Source organism: Schistocerca cancellata, chromosome 2 (genome assembly GCF_023864275.1).
Source record: "Schistocerca cancellata isolate TAMUIC-IGC-003103 chromosome 2, iqSchCanc2.1, whole genome shotgun sequence".
NCBI classification, from domain to species: Eukaryota; Metazoa; Arthropoda; class Insecta; order Orthoptera; family Acrididae; genus Schistocerca; species Schistocerca cancellata.
The window spans coordinates 1,088,059,910-1,088,084,323 of record NC_064627.1 but is presented as its reverse complement, the minus strand read 5'-3'; the positions used below and the strand labels follow the sequence as shown (position 1 = coordinate 1,088,084,323).

Sequence of the window (24,414 nt, the reverse complement as noted above, 5' to 3'; positions counted from 1 at the left end):
CCCTCCATGAAAAACACGACCACACCATAACACCACCGCCTCCGAATTTTACTGTTGGCACTACACACGCGCTGGGATGACGTTTACCAGGCATTCGCCATTGCCACACCCTGCCATCGGATCGCCACATTGTGTACCGTGATTCGTCACCCCACACAACGTTTCTCCACTGTTCAATCGTCCAATGTTTACGCTCCTTACACCAGCGGGGATCGTTTGCCATTTACCGGCGTGATGTGTGGCTTATGATCAGCCGCTCCACCATGAAAACCAAGTTTTCTCATCTCCCGCCTAACTATCATACTACTTGCAGTGGATCCTGATGCAGTTTGGAATTCCTGTATGATGGTCTGGATAGATGTCTGCCTATTACACATTACGGCCCTCTTCAACTGTCGGCGGTCTCTGTCAGTCAACAGAAGAAGTCGGCCTGTACACTTTTGTGCTGTACGTGTTCCTTCACTTTTCCACTTCACTATCACATCGGAAGCAGTGGACCTAGGGATGTTTAGGAGTTTGGAAATCTCGCGTAGAGAGGTATGACACAATTGACACTATGTCACGGAGTGCGCGGTCCCTCCCGCCGGCGATTCGAGTCCTCCCTCGGGCATCGGTGTGAGTGTCGTTCTTAGCATAAGTTAGTTTAAGTAGTGTGTAAGTCTAGGGACCGATGGCCTTAGCAGTTTGGTCCCTTAGGAATTCACACACATTTGAACACTTTTGAACACAACTGACACCCGATAACCTGACCACGTTCGAAGCGGAGCGCCCCGTTCTCCTCTCTCACGACGTCTAATGAATACTGTGGTCGCTGTTATGGAGTACCTGACAGTAGGTGGCAGCATAGTGCACATTATATTAAAAACGTATGTTTTTGGGGTGTCCGGATACTTTTGGTCACATAGTGTATATTTTGACATATGGTGAATCGTAAATATACCAGGTTTGATTTCAGTTTCTCCAGGCGTTTAAAGATTTGCTTGCATGTCACCCCTCCCACTTCTCTAGACCCACTTCCATCCATAGTAGTGCTAGGCGTGTCGTCCTCTAATACTTTTTTTTTAACAGACAGTAAGTTTTACGTTTACTAATATTCGCTGAAATTCTTTCAGTTATTTTACAACTATACTGGAAAATACACTGCTTTTTATTCAAACAGCGACTAAGGAATTTACTTCATGTGTTTATGCAGTACAGAGTAAATACACTCCTGAAAATGGAAAAAAGAACACATTGACACCGGTGTGTCAGACCCACCATACTTGCTCCGGACACTGCGAGAGGGCTGTACAAGCAATGATCACACGCACGGCACAGCGGACACACCAGGAACCGCGGTGTTGGCCGTCGAATGGCGCTAGCTGCGCAGCATTTGTGCACCGCCGCCGTCAGTGTCAGCCAGTTTGCCGTGGCATACGGAGCTCCATCGCAGTCTTTAACACTGGTAGCATGCCGCGACAGCGTGGACGTGAACCGTATGTGCAGTTGACGGACTTTGAGCGAGGGCGTGTAGTGGGCATGCGGGAGGCCGGGTGGACGTACCGCCGAATTGCTCAACACGTGGGGCGTGAGGTCTCCACAGTACATCGATATTGTCGCCAGTGGTCGGCGGAAGGTGCATGTGCCCGTCGACCTGGGACCGGACCGCAGCGACGCACGGATGCACGCCAAGACCGTAGGATCCTACGCAGTGCCGTAGGGGACCGCACCGCCACTTCCCAGCAAATTAGGGACACTGTTGCTCCTGGGGTATCGGCGAGGACCATTCGCAACCGTCTCCATGAAGCTGGGCTACGGTCCCGCACACCGTTAGGCCGTCTTCCGCTCACGCCCCAACATCGTGCAGCCCGCCTCCAGTGGTGTCGCGACAGGCGTGAATGGAGGGACGAATGGAGACGTGTCGTCTTCAGCGATGAGAGTCGCTTCTGCCTTGGTGCCAATGATGGTCGTATGCGTGTTTGGCGCCGTGCAGGTGAGCGCCACAATCAGGACTGCATACGACCGAGGCACACAGGGCCAACACCCCGCATCATGGTGTGGGGAGCGATCTCCTACACTGGCCGTACACCACTGGTGATCGTCGAGGGGACACTGAATAGTGCACGGTACATCCAAACCGTCATCGAACCCATCGTTCTACCATTCCTAGACCGGCAAGGGAACTTGCTGTTCCAACAGGACAATGCACGTCCGCATGTATCCCGTGCCACCCAACGTGCTCTAGAAGGTGTAAGTCAACTACCCTGGCCAGCAAGATCTCCGGATCTGTCCCCCATTGAGCATGTTTGGGACTGGATGAAGCGTCGTCTCACGCGGTCTGCACGTCCAGCACGAACGCTGGTCCAACTGAGGCGCCAGGTGGAAATGGCATGGCAAGCCGTTCCACAGGACTACATCCAGCATCTCTACGATCGTCTCCATGGGAGAATGGCAGCCTGCATTGCTGCGAAAGGTGGATATACACTGTACTAGTGCCGACATTGTGCATGCTCTGTTGCCTGTGTCTATGTGCCTGTGGTTCTGTCAGTGTGATCATGTGATGTATCTGACCCCAGGAATGTGTCAATAAAGTTTCCCCTTCCTGGGACAATGAATTCACGGTGTTCTTATTTCAATTTCCAGGAGTGTATATATTAAAACTGTATGTGTTTTGAGACCATACAGAATGCGAAATTTATTGCAGAGAGTTATCACTTCTGTTAGGAGCAACAGTGTGGAACTTCGTGGTCGTATCGAACTGGGCTTGAATGACAGATGCGGAAACCTCATCCCATGCTGCTTCAACTGTGCGCCAGAGTTCATCATTCGTAGTGACTGGCGAGTGGTGGCGTTAGGGCGTCAGTGTCTCGGCAAACCACGCCTAGATAATTTCAATTGATGAGAGATCTGCAGAACTTATTGGTCAGGGGAACAGTCGCACGCCCTCTGTGAGAAGGTCGGTTTGGGCAACACAGGCAACCCGTGATCTTGCCTTATCTTATTATTAAAGTCTTTGCAAACCAGAGGTGATCGTGTTGTGTACCAAATGGCCTGTGTGACGATGACAGGTATAGTCTAGTCTTCATAAGCGGTTACGCACCTGATGGTGCTGTGTGCGGAAGCGGGACTTGCGACTGAACATACCACCGTCGGCACGCCTCTCTCTACTGCGCGTGAAGTGGAAGTGCAACAATCGTAACCGTGCTGACATTCAGACCTGCTCAAGACGTCGTCCGTGTGGACACTCGTCTTGCTGCTAATAAGCCCATTTCCTGGTGCATGACTGTACACGGCCTAGCAAACAATACATCTGTCCCAGCTCTGGTGCTAGTCACGTGAGACCGTTGAAATCTAGCATGGCGTTGAGTGTCAACCTACTGAACCCATCGACTCGACAGTCACATGACCGTGGTGGGGTTTCGACCACTGCCAGTAGCAACACCGCAGAACGATAAATTGATGTCTCGATACCCTACGAACCCGCCACTGTGTAATTCTGAAACGCACTTGTTCTTCTTCTTACACGAGGCATAACACGATCTTCTCACGAACAACCAACATTCAAACGTAATTTCTGAATGAGAAATCAGCTGCATGCTGCCTACTTCGTGCAGTTTCGCTGAAATGATAATCCCGCAATACATTTCTACATCTACATCTACATGGATACTCTGCAAATCACATTTAAGAGCCTGACAGAGGGTTCATCGAACCACCTTCACAATTCTCTGTTATTCCAATCTCGTATAGCGCGCGGAAGGAATGAACACCTATATCTTTCCGTACGAGCTCTGATTTCCCTTATTTTATCGTGGTCATCTTTCCTCCCTATGTAGGCCAGTGTCTACAAATTTTTTTCGCATTCGGAGGAGAAATTTTTTCGCATTCTGAAGAGAAATTTGGTGATTGGAATTTAGTGAGAAGATTCCGTCGCAACGAATAACGCCTTTCTTTTAATGATTTCCAGCCCAAATCCTGTATCATTTCTGTGACCCATTTCGAAGCAATTTGACATTTTTAGTCGGCATTGTAAGATAAAGTAGTCCCTACCGTCATGTAGACAGTCTGTTGTCAAGGTGCTTTAAGTCACACAGGATATCTGGGTATCTACACTCCTGGAAATTGAAATAAGAACACCGTGAATTCATTGTCCCAGGAAGGGGAAACTTTATTGACACATTCCTGGGGTCAGATACATCACATGATCACACTGACAGAACCACAGGCACATAGACACAGGCAACAGAGCATGCACAATGTCGGCACTAGTACAGTGTATATCCACCTTTCGCAGCAATGCAGGCTGCTATTCTCCCATGGAGACGATCGTAGAGATGCTGGATGTAATCCTGTGGAACGGCTTGCCATGCCATTTCCACCTGGCGCCTCAGTTGGACCAGCGTTCGTGCTGGACGTGCAGACCGCGTGAGACGACGCTTCATCCAGTCCCAAACATGCTCAATGGGGGACAGATCCGGAGATCTTGCTGGCCAGGGTAGTTGACTTACACCTTCTAGAGCACGTTGGGTGGCACGGGATACATGCGGACATGCATTGTCCTGTTGGAACAGCAAGTTCCCTTGCCGGTCTAGGAATGGTAGAACGATGGGTTCGATGACGGTTTGGATGTACCGTGCACTATTCAGTGTCCCCTCGACGATCACCAGTGGTGTACGGCCAGTGTAGGAGATCGCTCCCCACACCATGATGCCGGGTGTTGGCCCTGTGTGCCTCGGTCGTATGCAGTCCTGATTGTGGCGCTCACCTGCACGGCGCCAAACACGCATACGACCATCATTGGCACCAAGGCAGAAGCGACTCTCATCTCTGAAGACGACACGTCTCCATTCGTCCCTCCATTCACGCCTGTCGCGACACCACTGGAGGCGGGCTGCACGATGTTGGGGCGTGAGCGGAAGACGGCCTAACGGTGTGCGGGACCGTAGCCCAGCTTCATGGAGACGGTTGCGAATGGTCCTCGCCGATACCCCAGGAGCAACAGTGTCCCTAATTTGCTAGGAAGTGGCGGTGCGGTCCACTACGACACTGCGTAGGATCCTACGGTCTTGGCGTGCATCCGTGCGTCGCTGCGGTCCGGTCCCAGGTCGACGGGCACGTGCACCTTCCGCCGACCACTGGCGACAACATCGATGTACTGTGGAGACCTCACGCCCCACGTGTTGAGCAATTCGGCGGTACGTCCAGCCGGCCTCCCGCATGCCCACTATACGCCCTCGCTCAAAGTCCGTCAACTGCACATACGGTTCACGTCCACGCTGTCGCGGCATGCTACCAGTGTTAAAGACTGCGATGGAGCTCCATATGCCACGGCAAACTGGCTGACACTGACGGCGGCGGTGCACAAATGCTGCGCAGCTAGCGCCATTCGACGGCCAACACCGCGGTTCCTGGTGTGTCCGCTGTGCCGTGCGTGTGATCATTGCTTGTACAGCCCTCTCGCAGTGTCCGGAGCAAGTATGGTGGGTCTGACACACCGGTGTCAATGTGTTCTTTTTTCCATTTCCAGGAGTGTATTTGAAATAACCTCCCACACTTCAGCTTCGATATGTTATGTCACCTATTTTGCTACTCGTCGGATTTTGTAAGAGACGTGCCATGCTTACCTGGACGCTCCCTGTGTCTCACAGGCGGTGCTGAACGGCTCTGGAGAGGTGGACATCGTGCTGAGGAATAGCAACGTGGCCATCCGCAGGCGGCGCTGCGGCTACTGGAACCTCAACACCTCCACCTGGGACTTCGACAACTGCAGGCTCATCTCCAGGGGGAAGGTAACAGCACCGCCGTCTCATATCTGGGCCTCGCTGACCTACGTCACAGTTTATATAACATCACTCGTAAAATTTAGTTTTCATTCTCCATTTGTACCAATCTGGCCACAGTTTTTCTTCAATATTTCTTCTTCTAATTAATGTATGAACTCCTTATATCCATCTAGCCCATGGTCTCCCTGTTTTTTTTCCTTTATCTCATATCCATCTAGCCCATGGTCTCCCTGTTTTCTTCCTTTCTCTCCTCTGACATCTTTTTCGTACGTCCATACCATATGTGTTGTCTTTATTCTACAAAATGAATAATGAAACTTGTGACATTCATAGCTCGATAGTTCCCAAATGACTGAGCTGCTGTGTGAGTACTTTCCAATTTTCTATTGATTTGTACCAATACAGTGGCAGTCATAACTTGTTTGTACATCTGATATTGACAAACTCAATTGTTCATAGAGCCACGAGGCTCAAATAGTGGGCTCTTGAATGGCAGTTGCATAACTGATGCTAATGGACTCCCATTCCATATTATACACTCCTGGAAATGGAAAAAAGAACACATTGACACCGGTGTGTCAGACCCACCATACTTGCTCCGGACACTGCAAGAGGGCTGTACAGGCAATGATCACACGCACGGCACAGCGGACACACCAGGAACCGCGGTGTTGGCCGTCGAATGGCGCTAGCTGCGCAGCATTTGTGCACCGCCGCCGTCAGTGTCAGCCAGTTTGCCGTGGCATACGGAGCTCCATCGCAGTCTTTAACACTGGTAGCATGCCGCGACAGCGTGGACGTGAACCGTATGTGCAGTTGACGGACTTTGAGCGAGGGCGTATAGTGGGCATGCGGGAGGCCGGGTGAACGTACCGCCGAATTGCTCAACACGTGGGGCGTGAGGTCTCCACAGTACATCGATGTTGTCGCCAGTGGTCGGCGGAAGGTGCACGTGCCCGTCGACCTGGGACCGGACCGCAGCGACGCACGGATGCACGCCAAGACCGTAGGATCCTACGCAGTGCCGTAGGGGACCGCACCGCCACTTCCCAGCAAATTAGGGACACTGTTGCTCCTGGGGTATCGGCGAGGACCATTCGCAACCGTCTCCATGAAGCTGGGCTACGGTCCCGCACACCGTTAGGCCGTCTTCCGCTCACGCCCCAACATCGTGCAGCCTGCCTCCAGTGGTGTCGCGACAAGTGTGAATGGAGGGACGAATGGAGACGTGTCGTCTTCAGCGATGAGAGTCGCTTCTGCCTTGGTGCCAATGATGGTCGTATGCGTGTTTGGCGCCGTGCAGGTGAGCGCCACAATCAGGACTGCATACGACCGAGGCACACAGGGCCGACACCCGGCATCATGGTGTGGGGAGCGATCTCATACACTGGCCGTACACCACTGGTGATCGTCGAGGGGGCACTGAATAGTGCACGGTACATCCAAACCGTCATCGAACCCATCGTTCTACCATTCCTAGACCGGCAAGGGAACTTGCTGTTCCAACAGGACAATGCACGTCCGCATGTATCCCGTGCCACCCAACGTGCTCTAGAAGGTGTAAGTCAACTACCCTGGCCAGCAAGATCTCCGGATCTGTCCCCCAATGAGCATGTTTGGGACTGGATGAAGCGTCGTCTCACGCGGTCTGCACGTCCAGCACGAGCGCTGGTCCAACTGAGGCGCCAGGTGGAAATGGCATGGCAAGCCGTTCCACAGGACTACATCCAGCATCTCTACGATCGTCTCCATGGCAGAATAGCAGCCTGCATTGCTGCGAAAGGTGGATATACACTGTACTAGTGCCGACATTGTGCATGCTCTGTTGCCTGTGTCTATGTGCCTGTGGTTCTGTCAGTGTGATCATGTGATGTATCTGACCCCAGGAATGTGTCAATAAAGTTTCCCCTTCCTGGGACAATGAATTCACGGTGTTCTTATTTCAATTTCCAGGAGTGTATTTATAAAGCTATGTCAACCCCATGATCTTTGATTTAAAACTAGTCACGAATAAGAAATTACTGAAATAAAAACCTTTGATATTCCTGAACTGACAAACTGCTTGGTGATTTGGGATGAGAAGTCTCCAATAGATATTTATCACTATCTTTAAAGTTTCTGGCTGATTGTGTGGCCGCCTGGGACCTTGCCTTTCGTGGGCAGTGACCTTACTAATTGAGTTATCCAGGAATTTCCGGGAAGACAGGATTCCAACTTGGAGTTCCTGTCAGGCACTCTAGTTTTACTCTGCCAAGAAGTTTGAAAGCTTAACACACTCCGCTGAGAAGTGAAGGATCCATTCGGGATATGAAGCTACTACAGAAAACATGTAGACTTAATGTCGTGACCCTGCATGCAGTAAAGGGAGGTAACACTGTCTCTGCGTACGCGCCTCCATTGGTCTCACCTTCTCAAACTCACCCTCTGTGCACATACATAAATTTAGTTCTTGCGCTGTACTTCTGGAAAAAGAGACAAAGCTAAATTTACTGATGTGCTGCCTGAATGAGATTCTGGAGCAGTTGCTACTTGCTTTCAATGAAGTCTTAGAGGCTCACCATTTTCTTTCGTTTATGTATATAGCCACTGAATATTAGGCAATATGTATCATGACACCTTGTCTAATCAGTTTGAATGACCACTTGCAGATGCTTGATGTTGGCCAGCGCTGGCCCCAGATGCACGTCACACTCTTGCTGAGCATTACTCACCAGTTGTGACACAGGCTGTTGACAAACATTCTCCCCAGTATGTGTAAGGATTTAGTGTCTAGAGTTGCAGTGTGTACTACAGGTGAGTGAAATATTCTAGTGCTGGGACCTGAGACAGGTTGTTGAGCTGATCAGTGGTAGTGAACAGCTCACTAGCCAGCTTGTAATGCAAGGTACTCCTGCACAACATTCATTGTAGTATGTATCAAGACGTCACAGCAAGTGAGTCGTAGTGTCCACTAGCAGGTGTGTGACATATGACGGTGATGGTACATTTCGCGCTTCACACAACTACTGAGCAGTAGTGAACTACTGTAATGCAAGATGCTCTCTAGTATGTACGAGTGAGGCTTGGCTAATGCATTCTGTCTGACTGCAGGTGTGTCAGTTGTGTTGGTGTGGTGCTGATGTGGAATTATAATGCAAGTAGATACCCAATACGTAATAAGTGTGGAGACCAAGGAACTGTGCTCTCTCTGGGCACAGGATGCCAAACTCAGCATGCAGGAGTGTTATCCAGTGGAACACCCAAGGGTAGTGATACAGTATTGGCTGTGAATACATTTCTTTTCAGGTTTCTTAGAATGGAAATAGCTTCTCCATGTCACTGAACAAAGGCGCCAGAGTGGCGAAAGTGGTCAAGAGTTGCTGACTTGTCCAGCTCACTGGTGTCACCATTTAATGTCAGAGGTTGGAAACTACACTTTCAACAAGGGTTGCATCTTGCAAGTTGCCGACCCAGAGGTCTGCAGGCGCTGTCCACCAAGCTGGAACGCTGGCGGCGGAGCACACTGTTTTACTGAGGCGCTCTTGAAGACATCAGAGTTCACACTCAGGTCAGGGGCCACCAGCCCCACACAGGATGACAGTAGCCATGCAGAAGAACGCCCTGCCTCCCAACAAGAGACAGCGAAGACTCTGGGCATGGCTCATGTACACGCAGAAGTACAGCACTAGTACACATCTCTCAGGCAGCGCGTGTGGCTGTCAGATAAAGGTGACCCTTGATTTAGCCCCAGAGGTTTGCTGGTCGAGGACACTCAGTGGCAGTGAAGTAGGCAGCAGTGGTATTACATGGAAGTGCATTGTATCAGGCTGGCTGAGGTGTCACAGTTGAAGTCGCAAGATGAATATTAGGCAGCACCTGAAGGAACAGCCTTGACATGGATTCGCTGTAACTCACAAAACTGTCGCACTGCTTTCTCCCATGTCAACGGCTGAAAGTCACTCTTGCATATGACTTGTGTGTTGGTACAGTACCTTGCACTGCTGTTGGAATGACGTTACGGTGTGGTCATTCTTCTTCAGTCACACTCTGATCCCTGTGGTCGAGTGTGGTGTATTTGTGCCCCAGTTGTGTATCTCACTATTTGCTATACAGCTCACTTTCTGATTGTGACATTGCACACAGGCCTGTCTTGGCTCTGCGCTGCACTTGCCAGTGAATAAACTTTAAAAATTTTACTTTCAGACAGAACTGTTTTCTGTGGTGCAGTATACAGTTCCATGTCTACAGAGCCATCGTGGTCACACAGAATTGTGGCCACATGTGCTGGTGGTGGCACTTGTGGTTGTTGAGCAGCAGCACTGCATGCCTCTCTCCAGTATGTTTGTTGGTGTCTTGCCTTTAGAGTTGCGATTTCCACTTACACTTGTGTGGTGTATGCTGCTGCCAGAAAATTATGCACTTCGCACAGCTGCAGAGCAGTTATGACCAATTGCAAGATGTTTTCTAATATGTACCATCGTATTTTGGCTAATGCATTGTGTCCTACTGCGGGTATGTCACAGGTGTCGGTGCCAGAACATGACACACTGTGTGTAGCTGCTGAGGTATTATGACGCAAGCAGCTCCCCAGTTTATGACAAGGTTCCTCGTATACAGAGTTGTCATGCACCCTCTGCATTGTGGCTGCTAGACCCTATCCACCGCTGTTGAGATTGGCTTTTGACAGTAGCTCTCTGAATGAGCCCAGTGAACAGCCTCCTAGAGGAAGCTGGCATTCCTCCTATGCGGCTCAAGCGGAAACCAATGCTTGCAAATTTTACTGCCTACATTCACAGTTCACCTCACCATCCGAATTACCGTCTCCTTTTTCCTAACACAGTGATCCATCTCACGCAATGGTGGCCCAGGACAGGGCATTCCCTTGCATTCATTGTCCAGTCGCGTATTATTGAACTCGACAATTTCCTCTCCCACCTTTCCTGCAGGTCCACTTACAAACACCTTCATGGTCCATGTCTAGGCCACAACGTCGTCTGGACCCATCGCAAGACCCAAAAGACTGTTGCACCTGAGGCCCTCTGCTGGCAATTTTTCTCTATTCTTGGAGAGTTCCAGACCTCAGAAATAGTCTACACTGATGGATCAATGGTCGACGATCTTGTTATTTCGCTTACACTCACGTTGGACATACTGAACAGGGCTCCTTGTTGCCTGGCTGCAGTGTTATTAGTGCAGCGTTGGTAGCCATCAATCGCGCTCTTGAGCGTATCAGGTCCTGTGTCGGGGAGTTCTTCGTCATCTGTAGTGACTCCTTAAGCAGCCTACAAGCTCTGGACCAGTGCTTCCCTCGCCATTCTTTGGTACCGACTATCCAGGACTCTCCTTATGCCTTCAGCAACAGTGGACGTTCAGTGACCTTCATTTTGACTCAGGACATGTCACCTGGGCAATGAATCTCTTGACCACCTGGTCAAACAGGCTACCAGTAAACCAAATGTGGAAACTGGCCTGCCAGAGACTCATCTTCGATCGGTCTTCCACTGCCAAGTTTTCGTGATTTGGGATACTGAATGGTGCACTCTCAGTACACCATATAAACTACGTGTTATCAAGAAGACAAAGAATGTGTGGCAGTCGTCCATGTAAGCCGCTCCCTGGGACTCTGTTGTCCTCTGCTGACTCTCTATCAACCATACTTAGCTAACACATGGTCACGTTCTCCATCACGAGGACCCACCTAGGTGTCACTGTGACTCCAATATGACTGTAGTCCACATCTTGTTGAACTGCCCAATTCGAGAAGCTATGACACGGAATTTTAACCTTCACAGCACCCTGCCTCCGGTGCTGGGCGACAATGCCTCAATGGCTGGTGTTGTTTTACATTTTATTCGTTGTTGTTGTTGCGATCTTCAGTCCAGAGACTGGTTTGATGCAGCTCTCCATGTTCCTCTACCCTGTGCAAGCTTCTTCACATCTGAGTAACTACTGCAACCTACATCTTTCTGAATATGCTTAGTGTATTCATCTCTTGGTCTACCTCTACTATTTTTACCCTCCATGATACCCTAGAATAGTAAATTGGTGATCCCTTGATCGTCGTTTTGTGGTGTCACCGCCAGACACCACACTTTCTAGGTGGTAGCTTTTAAATCGGCCGCGGTCCGCTAGTATACGACGGACCCGCGTATCTCCATTGTCAGTGATTGCAGACCGAGCGCCACCACACGGCAGGTCTAGACAGATCCTAGCTCTCGCCCCAGTTGGACAGCCGACTTTGCTAGCGATGCTACATTGACAAATACGCTCTCATTTGCCGAGACGATAGTTAGCATAGCCTTCAGCTACGTCATTTGCTACGACCTAGCAAGGCGCCATAGCATTTGATAATTATTATTGTGAAGCCTGTACAGTAACGAGAGATGTTCACCCATTGTGGATTAAAGTTAAGTATTCTACCAGTTACTCTTGTTTTGCTAGTCTTATTTCTCTGACCTGTTCCAGACCTCACGCCAGCCTGCGTGAGCTTAATCGCGTGCCTTTCGGCTTCCTCCAAACTCCGTGAATTGGCTCCTGCCAATTCACAACACGTTTCACTTTTGTTGATGTTCATCTTGTATCCTCCTTTCAAGACACTGTCCATTCCGTGCAACTGCTCTTCCAGGTTCTTTGCTGTCTTTGACAGAACTACAATATCATCGGCAAACCTCAAAGTTTTTATTTCTTCTCCATGGATTTTAATTCCTACTCCAAATTTTTCTTTTGTTTCTTCTACTGCTTGCTCAATATACAGATTGAATAACATTGGGGATAGGCTACAACCCTGTCTCACTCCCTTCTCAACCACTGCTTTCCTTTCATGCCACTCTACTGGTATAACTGCCATCTCGTGTCTGTGTAAATTGTAAATATCCTTTCGCTCCCTGTATTTTACCCCTGTCACCTTCAGAATTTTAATGAGAGTATTCCAGTCAACGTTGTCAAACGGTTTCTCTAAGTCTACGTATGCTAGAAACATAGGTTTGCCTTTCCTTAATCTGTCTTCTAAGATAAGTTGTAGGGTCAGTATTGCCTCACGTGTTCCAACATTTCTATGGAATCCAAACTGATCTTCCCCGAGTTCGGCTTCTACTAATTTTTCGATTGATCTGTAAAGAATTCATGTTAGTATTTTGCAGCCATGACCTATTAAATTGATAGTTCGATAATTTCACACCTGTCCACACCTGGTTTCTTTGGGATTTCTATGTCTGTTCATCTCGCCTTCTCTTTTAAGATGGAGATTTTAGTGTCTTGCAGAGTGACTTTCTCATCCTTGTTTATTCTTGTGATCAGCCAGTCTCGGCCATCTGCTATATTACTTTAATACGTTCCTCTACTTTTCCTTTTAATGTACGTTTTCCCCTTTTGATTATCTTCTTTCGTTATTTCTTTCTGTGTGGTTCCCCGTTAGTTTTCGGCTCTATTCTGTGACCCTTTTTGGGAATTGTTTTAAATTGAGCCTTGTTTACACGAGGAAAAAGGGACTGATGACCCTGTAGTTTGGTCACTTTATACTCCAAACCTACCAACCACGTGCAAGTGTGACACATTTGCTGGTGCTGGCACGTGTAATTATTGGGCATTAGCACTGTGAGCTTCTCTCTAGTACGTATGTCTGGCTGTGGCTCTGCAAGTTTCTCTCCTGTATGTACGACTGAGCAGTAGCACTGTTAACATCTCTCCAGTACGTATGACTAGACAGTTGCAACGCAAACTGCCCTGCAGTATGTCGCACGATACGTGGTTCAGACAGCTGCGGTGGCCGTTTACAGGTGAGCGACGTGTGCCGCTGCCGGCACCTGACGCACTTCGCTCAGCTGGTGACGGACGCGGACGTGGCGTGGCTGGGGCACGAGGGCACGCTGACGGCGCTGTCGGTGGCCGGCGTGTCGCTGTCGCTTGTGGGCGCCCTCGGCTTCGCGGCCACTGCGCTGGTGGCGGGCGAGTGGCGGCGGCGCGCCGGCTCGCGCGCGCTGCTGCAGCTCGTGCTGGCCACGGCGCTGCGCGACGCCTGCTTCGCCGCTGCCGCCTCCGGCCTCGGCTCCGGCGCCGCCCCCGGCGCAGAGCCGTACGCGCAGTCCGAGCCGGGGGCGCTCTGCGTCGTCGTGGGCGTCGCGCTGCACTATAGCCTGCTGGCCGCCGCCTGCTGGGCCACCGCCGCCGCGGCGCTGCAGGTCCTCCGCTTTGCGACCATCGCCGGCGCCCAGGTACAACCGCGCCATCTGCTCTCTCTCTCTCCCTCTCCTCTCTCTCTCTCTCTCTCTCTCACTTTCTCTCCCTCTGCCTCTGTCTCTTTTTTCTCTTTCTCTCTCTCTCTCTCTGACACACACCCACACACACAAAGACACACTCCACTCTACATCCTTACCTTTTGTACCCCATTCGTCTTTCTTTCATTCGCTTACGCCAGGACTTACCAACTGGCCGGTTTTGAGCGCGAGTACTCGCGTCTGCTCAGGCACGTGCTCGCGAGCAGGTGCAAGGTCGCGGAGTAGGTAGGGAGGGGAGGGAGGGGAAATGCGCGCCCACGTTTGAATGTGATCTCGCGTTCTTAGCAGATTTAACTAGCCATCTGAATGCTTTGAACATTTTACTACAAGGTAAAGATCTGCTAATTACTCATTTCATAGATCGAATACGAGCTTTTAAAGTGAAACTGACACTTTGGGTGAGTCAGCTGGAAACAGGAAACCTAGCTCATTTTCCTAAATTATCATCCATGCAAGATGTTCACAAAGACTGTGAACGTTATTCACATAGTTTAGTTGATCAGCGCTTTCAAGATCTGACAGCACTAGACAGTGATTTTGATCTGTTCTTTCCATATTCCGCGAATATTTAAGATATTCGTCCTGAGCTGCAGCAAGAAATTATTGACCTGCAGTGTGACAGAGAATACAAATTTCAGAACAAGAAAAACATTTTGGAATTCTACAGACACTTCCCTCAGGATAGATTTTCTCGTTTGCACAAACTGGCGGCTACAATAATATCAATGTTCGCTTCGACGTATGTTTGTGAACAACTTTTCTCTGCAATGAAATGTAACAAGATGTGCCTGAGAAACGCATTGTCTGATCGAAATTTAAACTGCACGCTGCGCCTAAACTGCACAAGAACAATTACTCCGAACATAGACGCAATTGTAAAGGGCAAAAAATACAAGATAACCGAGAATCCCACACTTCAGTGACATCTTTTATTGTGTAACAGTTCACAAATTAATGCGAATGTAGAGGCATACACTAAGCTAATAAAATTATTATTTGTTTCATTTGTCACAGTAATAATTCGTGAGTGATATCCCTGCAGGTGGCCGCGGATTTACATTGACTGGCGGCAGCTGTTGTGTGCCCCACGTGACTTTCCCCACTCCCCGCTCTGGTCCGGTAGTGGGGGTAGCGTGCTCGCGCTGCTCCGTGCTCACGCCTTGATGCTCACAGCTTGCTCCGCGAGCACGTATGTTGTGAAGCGCTGGCTTACGCCATAGTCCCGCAGCTATCACAGGGTCGGCGTGGTTACAACGGATTTGGCAATGTTAGTTTTAGGGATGGCGGGATGCCCTTCCTGCCGCCACCCCGTACCCCCCGGCATGGAATCAGTGTACCCCAACTGTCTGCGTCTAGAGTAAATCGTGAAACAGTGTGGATGTGTTGCAAATGTCTGCAACGCGTGTAACCGAGGCGGAACATGGGGACCAGCCCGGTATTCACCTAGCGGGATGTCGAAAACCACCTAAAAACCACATCCAGGCTGGTCGGCACATGGGCCCTCGTCGTTAATCCGCCGGGCAGATTCGATCCGTGGCTGGCGCTCCTACCCGAGTCCAGGAAGCACCGCGTTAGTGCTCTCGGCTACCCGGGCAGGTCTTTTGGACCCCGTTCATCTCTAAGCGCTGGACTCACTATCTGCATCTACGTGACTAGACTGTAGTCCTACATAAGTGCCTGACAGAGGATTTGTCGAACCACTTTCACATTCTTTCTCCACCATCCCACTCTTGAACAGCGCACGAGAAAAAGAAAAATGAACGCTTAAATGTTTCTGTGTGAGCTTCGATTTTTCTACTTTTATTATGATGATCATTTCTCTCTATGTAGGTGGACACAAACAAAATATTTTCTTATTGGGAACAGAAAATTGCTGATTGAAACTTCATGAGAAGATTCTACCACAACGAAAACCGCCTTTGCTATAAATGTTGTCACTCCAATTCGCGTGACATGTAAATGATACTCAGTTCCATTTTTCGCGATAATACAAAACGAGCTGCACTTCTTTGAACTTTTTCGATGTCCTCCGTCATTCCCATCTGATGCGAATCCCACATTGCACAGCAGCACTCCAGAAGATGGCGGACAAGTGTAGTGTAAGCAGTCTCTTTAGTAGATCAGTTGCATTTTCTAAATGTTCTGCCAATCTGCCAATAAATCGCAGTCTTTGATTTACTTTCCCCACAACATTATCTATCCACTTTTGGTTTTTTCGTAATTGTAATCCTGCATATTTAGTTGAACTGACAGCCCCTAGATTTGTGTGATTCACTGTGTGACCGAAATTTAGCCGATTCATTTTAATACTCATATGCATAACATCACACTCTTCATAATTTAGAGATAGCTGTTACTCTTTTCACCACCTAAATCCACCTCTGAATCATTTAGCAATTGAATTTGATCATATGATGACTTTACAAAACGCTAAATGACTGCAACATCTGCAAATGGTCTACGACGGCTGCTCAGAGTGTCTCCTATGACGTTTCTTTAAATCAGGAGCATCAGAGTCCCTATAACATTTCCTTTTGGAATGCAAGATATTACTTCTGTTTTAGTACATAACTTTCCATAAATTACTATGGTTATCTTTCTGAGAGGAACTCACGAATCAAGTCGCACAACTGAGATGATACTCCATATGCCCGCAATTTGATTAGAAGTCGCTTGTGATGAATGGTGTGGAAATGTAGAAATATGGAATCAGTCTGAGATACCCTGTAAATAGCACTCATTACTTTGCGAGAATAAAGAGGTAGTTAAGTTTCACGACAATTATACGAGGGTGAGTCAAATGAAAACATTAAATATTTTTTAAAAATATTATTGATTGTGCAGAAGTGGTACAAAGCTGTATCACTTTTCAACATAATCTCCTCCACGCTCAATGCAAATCCTCCAGCGCTTACAAAGTGCATAAGTTCCTTTAGAAAAAAATTCTTTTGGTAGTCCGTTCAATAACTCGTGTACCTTGTGGTGTACCTCTTCATCAGAACGGAACTTCTTTCCTCCCTTTGCGTCTTTGAGTGGTCCAAACATATGGAAATCACTTGGGGCAAGGTCTGGTTGCGTATGGTGGATGAGGAACACACTCAAAATGCAGGTCTGTTATTGTTGCAACTGTTGTACGGGCAGTGTGGGGCCTTGCATTGTCATGTTGCAAAAGGACGCCTCCTGACAGCACTCCACGTCGCTTGGAGATCTGTGTATGATGCACTGGTGACAGTGGTCCCTCTGGCATGTAATGCTCGAAAATGACGCCTTTTTCGTCCCAAGAGAGAGTCAACATAACCTTCCCTGCTGATGGTTCTTTCCGAAACTTCTTTGGTTTTTGTGATGAGGAATGCCGCCATTCCTTGCTCGCTTTCTTCGTTTCCGGTTGGTGGAAGTGAACCCAGGTTTCATCCCCAGTAAACGATTCTTGCAAGGAAGCCATCACCTTCTCATTCAAAGAGCTGAAAAAGTTCTTCACAAGCATCAACACGTCGTTCTTTCATTTCAGGAGTCAGCTGCCGTGGTACCTATCTTGCAGACACTTTGTGAAACTTGAGCACATCATGAACAATGTGGTGTGCTGACCCATGACTAATCTGTAAAAATGCTGCAATGTCATTCAGTGTCACTCGGCGGTTTTCCTTCACTATGGCTTCAACTGGTGCAATGTTCTGTGGAGTCACATCTCGTTGTGCCTAAACTGGACGAGGAGCATCTTCCAATGAAGACACACCATTTGCGAAGTTCCTACTCCATTCGTAGACTTGCTGCTGTGACAAACATGCATCACCGTACTGAACCTCCATTCGTTGACGAATTGCAATAGGTTTCACACCTTCACTACGCAAAAACCGAATAACAGAACGCTGTTCTTCCCTGGTGCAAGCCGCAAGTGGGGCGACCATCTTTACACTGATACTGCGACGGTATGTGTGCATCTGCACTATGCTGCCACCTACAGGCCATTCTGCACGCTGTTTGTAGTACGCTTACCAACTTACAGGATAACGGCGTGAAATTTCGATTTGTTATTAGAAATTTAAGGTTTTCATTTGACTCACCCTCGTATTTTCTGAATCTGTGCTGACTATGTGTAACTAGTTTTCTCTGACGTAATTCACAATGTTAGACTAGAGTATAAGTTCTTAATTTTATTGAAAGTGGACAACAATGATATGGTTTGTAATCCGCTTAGCTATTGTACCAGCGCCGGCCGTTGTGGCCGTGCGGTTCTAGGCGCTACAGTCTGGAACCGAGCGACCGCTACGGTCGCAGGTTCGAATCCTGCCTCGGGCATGGATGTGTGTGATGTCCTTAAGTTAATTAGGTTTAAGAAGTTCTAAGTTATAGGCGACTGATGACCTCAGAAGTTAAGTCACATAGTGCTCAGAGCCATTTGAACCATTTTTATTGTACCAGCATACTCTGGAAAAAACCGAGTTGGTATTCAATTTGGAGCAGAAACGTGCCTTTATTGACTGATTTAAGCAGCTTTGCTATACCGAGGATATCTACTTCTAATTTACTCATGTTGGCAGTAGTTCTTGGTTCGAATTCTGCATTATTTACTTCGTCCTCAGTTCTGAAGAAATTTCGGTAAACTGTGTTTAGTCGCTCTGCTGTAGTGACACTGTCATCGGTAATATTACCATTGGTATCGAGCAGTCACCAAAAGTATCTGTGCACCTATTAGTGGACACTAATATAGAGTGTGTCCACACTCCGCCTTTATGACGACTTGAAGTCTGCTGTGGACACTTCCAGTGATGTGTTTGAATGTTTGTGGGTGACCAGCAGCCTATTCTTTCTCAAAATCCGAAAGCAGACAATGTTGGAAGCTCTGTTCGGACGCGAAGTCGACGTTCTAATGAATCCCAAAGGTGCTGTATTCCGTATGTGTATGGACTCAGAGCTGTACTGTACACTAACTATTGTCTCCCACTGCTGCTTGTGATAGGATGCACTGTCATGGTAATACGAGCAAAGATCGTCCCCGAAACGTTCCTGTATTGTACGCAGTATACAGTTCTGCAAAATGTGTTCATATCCTTCAGCATTTAGCGTTTTATTAAGCACAATAACGAGACCACATTCTAATCACGAGAAAAACCGACATACTGAAACCCTGTATCGTCCTTACTTCACTGTTGGCACACATTTTAAGGCTACTAACGTTCTACAGGCATTCACCAAACACAAACTCTTCCATCAGATTGCCATAGGGTGTAGCGTGATTCATCATTCCACATTTCCAGTCATTCGCTGTCCAGTGGCATGTGTTTATGGGTTAGGGGTGCATAACGACGAGGTTATCAACGCCGATACGAAATTATTAGAAACAAAAGTGGTTAAAACTGAGGAAATGGGAGAAAAGAGACGAAGAGACAAAGAGACAAAAAGATAAAACTGCACTCACTCTCCCCCAGTTGTCACACCGAAAATGCAGGATGCATGGCACCTGATACCGATATATAAATTTTTTTTGAATTGTATGTAAATATTTGTAATTTAAATGTTTTCTTTTAATAAGCAAGGACATTGCTTCACTGTATGTGTACATTTAGGTAAAAGTCTGTTGACGTTTCATTGTATTTATCTGTGTTTTACTGTGAAGCTTATAAGTTCTGGGAAAAAGCCAAAGGAATTGTTATTTGCATCGACTAGCAACGATAATAGCAGTGCTTGTGCGTTGTAAAATCTTTGGGTAGTGGGTTGTTGCGCAGAGCGCGGTATCAGGTGCCATGCATCCTGCATTTTCGGTGTGACAACTGGGGGAGAGTGAGTGCAGTTTTATCTTTTTGTCTCTTTCCTCCCATTTACTCAGTTTTAACCATTCGGGAGACGGGTTCCAGCGTTTGTAGTGTGCGGAAGTGTGGGGTTAACACTCTCGCCGCTCTCGCAGAAGATGGTATCATTTCGGCGGCATCATGTACGCGCGCCTGCCAGATGACTAGTAGCAGGAGGAAGGACAGTGGACGGGCGGAAGAGGCTGTATTAATTACGATTGCCCATTCCTGTTGTTGTGTCTAGACAAGACAGCCTAGACACAATGAGAGGAAGCCGAAAGGCACGCGCTTAAACTCACGCAGGCTGGCGTGAGGTCTGAAACAGGATACGTAATGAATGCTATAAAGAAAAGTACGTAGCTTCTGGAATACTTAACTTTATTCCACATTTGTAGAACATCGCTCTTGATGATATATTAATAGAATCTCAATATAAATTGAATACGGCGCCTTGCTAGGTCGTAGCAAATGTAGCTGAAGGCTATGCTAACTATCGTCTCGGCAAATGAGAGCGTAGTTGTCAGTGAACCGTTCCTTGCAAAGTCGGCTGTACAACTGGGGCGAGTGCTAGTACGTCTCTCTAGACCTGCCGTGTGGCGGCGCTCGGTCTGCCATCACTGACAGTGGCGACACGCGGGTCCGTCGTATACTAGCGGACCGCGGCCGATTTAAAAGCTACCACCTAGCAAGTGGGTGTCTGGCGGTGACACCACACCTGTAATTAGCCGTGGCCCCACAAGATGCTACTGTCTTCAACAACAGCAGCAGTTCCAGCAACACAGATTCGTCGTCGGCTCCGAGTTTCGTCGTACGCACAGCACTGAAGTAAGACTGTTCATTGGTAGAAAGTATTAACGGCTAACGCAGCAACACAACTGAATGTCATTTAATTAATGAACTTTATTTAAATAATAATCCGTTAAATTCAGAGTGATTGTGTCCTCATTGCCCCCAGACATTGTTACCAAGCAGGGTCTTTGTTCCCTTTTTTTCCCTTATATGCTAACCGAAGTTTGAGAATCTATCACTAGAAAAAATCCAAATCTAAAGAAAATGCACAAATTAAGAGCGCGGAAGTTTTATTTATTTTAGATATAGCTTGGAGCACATGGCTGTTTAGTTTGGTACGTATTCTAGTATTTAATTCTGTCAAAGTCAGTAAAAAAGGCTCAGTTGTTCAGACAATAATATGAAATCCAATTTGAAAATGAAGTAACTGCAAAGTAAAAAGTGCTTGCCTTTCTCTAAATTTTTTTGATGACGTTACGTTGAGGTCTCTGTCATTGTTCACGCAACGAAGTTGAGTACTAATATACAGTTTAAGTGGATATTTTCAAATAATTACTCAATTGCCCTTTTCAAAATTTAATGGCAAACTTAACGTAAAAGAGACTTCTCAGTTTTCTTTAACATTACATACTCACCTTCAGTTGCCACGTCAGTGTTTAATAATAAATGTTTTTCTTTGTACAGGACTTTGGATGTAAATTGCCCTAGTGGGCTCGCGACAGTAATTATTTCCTTTTCGTTCATTAACGTAACTTTTGGATTCATGATCAGTGGTACCCCTTTTCTGTCCAGTGTTGTTCGTGAGTGAATCCACAAAATAACTTTCATTTTTCCAAATTGTAGCCCTGTTCGGTTTTATTACTTTCTTATTTTTAGTAGACTTTTCTATCAGAAAGATCGGTTGTACACTTTCCCTCTACTTATCGGTATTACTTCTTCGGGAAAGCTAGCCTTATTCAATTAGAAAAATTCCATTAGGTATACACGCGATCCACGGTCATATTTTATATCGCAAGCAGGATAGGTCGATTAGTAAGGGGGAGGTTACACAGTCTTACCTATCATCACCTGGCTCACATCATACACTGTGGCAGCATCACTCTTTACAGCATCTCAAGTGTTTCTCATCATTGGCGAAGCAAAATGCGACATATGAGTAGCTGCTCGTTGACTGTACAGCCATTGTGCTAGCTCGATTGCTGGTACCGCTTAGGAACTCACGAACTATTCCTTCCGCTGATTTCATATTTTCTTCAGCTACCCTCCATAATGCTCGACCGTCCCTGTCCATCAGTACGTGAGGTGTGCGTTGACTTGGTTTAGCTGCGGTTGTTCCCTCGCCTTTCCGCTTCAGAATCACATCACCAACAGTTGGGTTCGGCGGCTTTAGAAGGGTTGAAATTTCCCTTATAGGTGTGTTACTCAGACGACATCCAATGACTTGGCCACATTAGAAGTCACTGAGCTCTCATGACCGACGCATCCTCCCGTTACTGCTCTCCTACTTTTACACTGGCGTGAACGCCTCTCATAACATCTAGTGCTCAGTTCTGCATTTCATAGGGCCTTCTGGATTCTTTATATTGGTTAATGTATCTCTACGCATTACAACAGTGCCACCTCCACTTCATTAACGGGGAAGTGCCATTACGATGATGATACTGTGGAGTGACGATTTTGAAGTCCATCATGAATGGAGACAAGCGCCTGTGAACAAAGAAAAAATAACTAGGTTACTTTACTTTTCAAGGAGATAATGAAAACTAAATGACTATCACTTGTATTACACTTTATTTGTAGCTTACACTAACAAGGGAATGGTCAGACTTGTCATGCCGAAACATGTATTGCTTTTTTTAGCACTGTTATTTAACTGTACAAAAGGTCCGTGTGCAAAATTGTAGCTGCTGACATGAACTGGAAGTCACATAAAAAAATCACGAACATGGCTGTGTTTTCTGCTTGGCGCTTGCAGTGACGGCTGGCCACCCCTGGAAACGGCGAGTCGCGAGCATTCTGCGCATGGTCGGGAAGTGCGGCCGTCTTATCGCGGCGTTCACTAAAGAGGAATATCGCTGCAAGGTTTTGGTGGAAAGGGGAAACGAATATTCGTTTCTGTGGCATGCACGTCCTTTTAATTTCTGGTACGTATTTCGAAACGTACCGTCCGGAAACTGGTTAGAGATGTGAAAGTGTTCTGTACATGTTCATCTATACTCCGCAAGCCACTTTACGGTGAACATTCAATCTCCCCTCACAGGTGATGGCGAACCCTGTAAATGTTTTGTTGCTTGCCATGGAGATATACCACAGACGCCAAATGAAGCAATCAAGCGAAAACGCGCGGAAGACTATGTGTTGTGCGACATGGTTGTTAAACTTCTAGACGAGCATGTAAATGGCGCAGACATGTGGCTAGAAACAACTGAAACACTCGATATTGCAGACTGTGAATCTACAGAAGGCAAAGACACCGACGAAAGTTGCACTCATGAAGACTCTTCGAGTGATAGTGCCACGTACCATCATCAATTATCTCCGAAAGTAACACCAGCAACTACAATTACCTTATCAGACAAAGAAAAAGCGGTGACGTATTGGTTGAACAAAAGTGGTAAGAAACGCCTACGTGTCAGTACTGTTCAAAATAAGTATCGCTTTGTCCGTTCTGAACGTGAATTGTATAGATGGAAAAAGGAAGTCGCTGGACGACGTAAGAGTCGACTGGAAATTGCTACGGAGATAAATGCGCGACTTTTTGAGCTATTTACCGATGCCAGACAACAGTCATTTAGTGTCAGCGATACAACTTTCCGTGATTGGGCGTTAGAGATTGCCAACGCGATAGGCGCTAAAGAATTTACAGCTTCTCAAAGTTGGATTAGTCGCTTCAAAAGATCACATAAAATTTTGGCAATAAAAATAACAAAATTTGTATCGAGAAACAGGTCGGAAAATGAAGTGACACAAATCCAAATGATAGAAGCTTTTCTTACGAATGCAAAAAATAAGATCGCTAGTTTTAGTGAATCGTACGTGTACAATGCAGATCAGTCAGGTTTTCAAAAAGAAATGCGTGCGAAAAGAACACTGTCATTCAAAGGGGAAAAACATATTGAGGCGATTGCGCAGTCCACGGACTGCACTCACCTATTCATACACTGTTGTGTTGTGGTCTTCAGTCCTGAGACTGGTTTGATGCAGCTCTCCATGCTACTCTACCCTGTGCAAGCTTCTTCATCTCCCAGTACCTACTGCAACCTACATCCTTCTGAATCTGCTTAGTGTATTGATCTCTTGGTCTCCCTCTACGATTTTTACCCTCCACGCTGCCCTCCAATGCTAAATTTGTGATCCCTCGATGCCTCAGAACATGTCCTACCAACCGATCCCTTCTTCTAGTCAAGTTGTGCCACAAACTTATCTTCTCCCCAATCCTATTCAATACCTCCTCATTAGTGACGTGATCTACCCACCTTATCTTCAGCATTCTTCTGTAGCACCACATTTCGAAAGCTTCTATTCTCTTCTTGTCCAAACTAGTTATCGTCCATGTCTCACTTCCATACATGGCTACACTCCATACAAATACTTTCAGAAACGACTTCCTGACACCTAAATCTATATTCGATGTTAACAAATTTCTCTTCTTGAGAAACGCTTTCCTTGCCATTGCCAGTCTACATTTTATACCCTCTCTACTTCGACCATCATCGGTTATTTTACTCCCTAAATAGCAAAACTCCTTTACTACTTTAAGTGTCTCATTTCCTAATCTAATTCCCTCAGCATCACCCGACTTAATTTGACTACATTCCATTATCC

At 47.2% G+C, this 24,414-nt stretch overlaps 1 protein-coding gene across 1 annotated transcript in view; it reads left to right on the top strand.

Moving 5' to 3' along the window:
* LOC126161231 (adhesion G protein-coupled receptor E3-like) overlaps positions 1-24,414 on the top strand; it is a 140,727-nt gene that overhangs the window by 86,295 nt on the left and 30,018 nt on the right. Inside the window, exons 6-7 of the mRNA XM_049916973.1 lie at positions 5,628-5,768; positions 13,517-13,951. Of these exons, the coding sequence (XP_049772930.1) occupies positions 5,628-5,768; positions 13,517-13,951 (576 nt within the window). The remainder of the gene's footprint in view (positions 1-5,627; positions 5,769-13,516; positions 13,952-24,414) is intronic.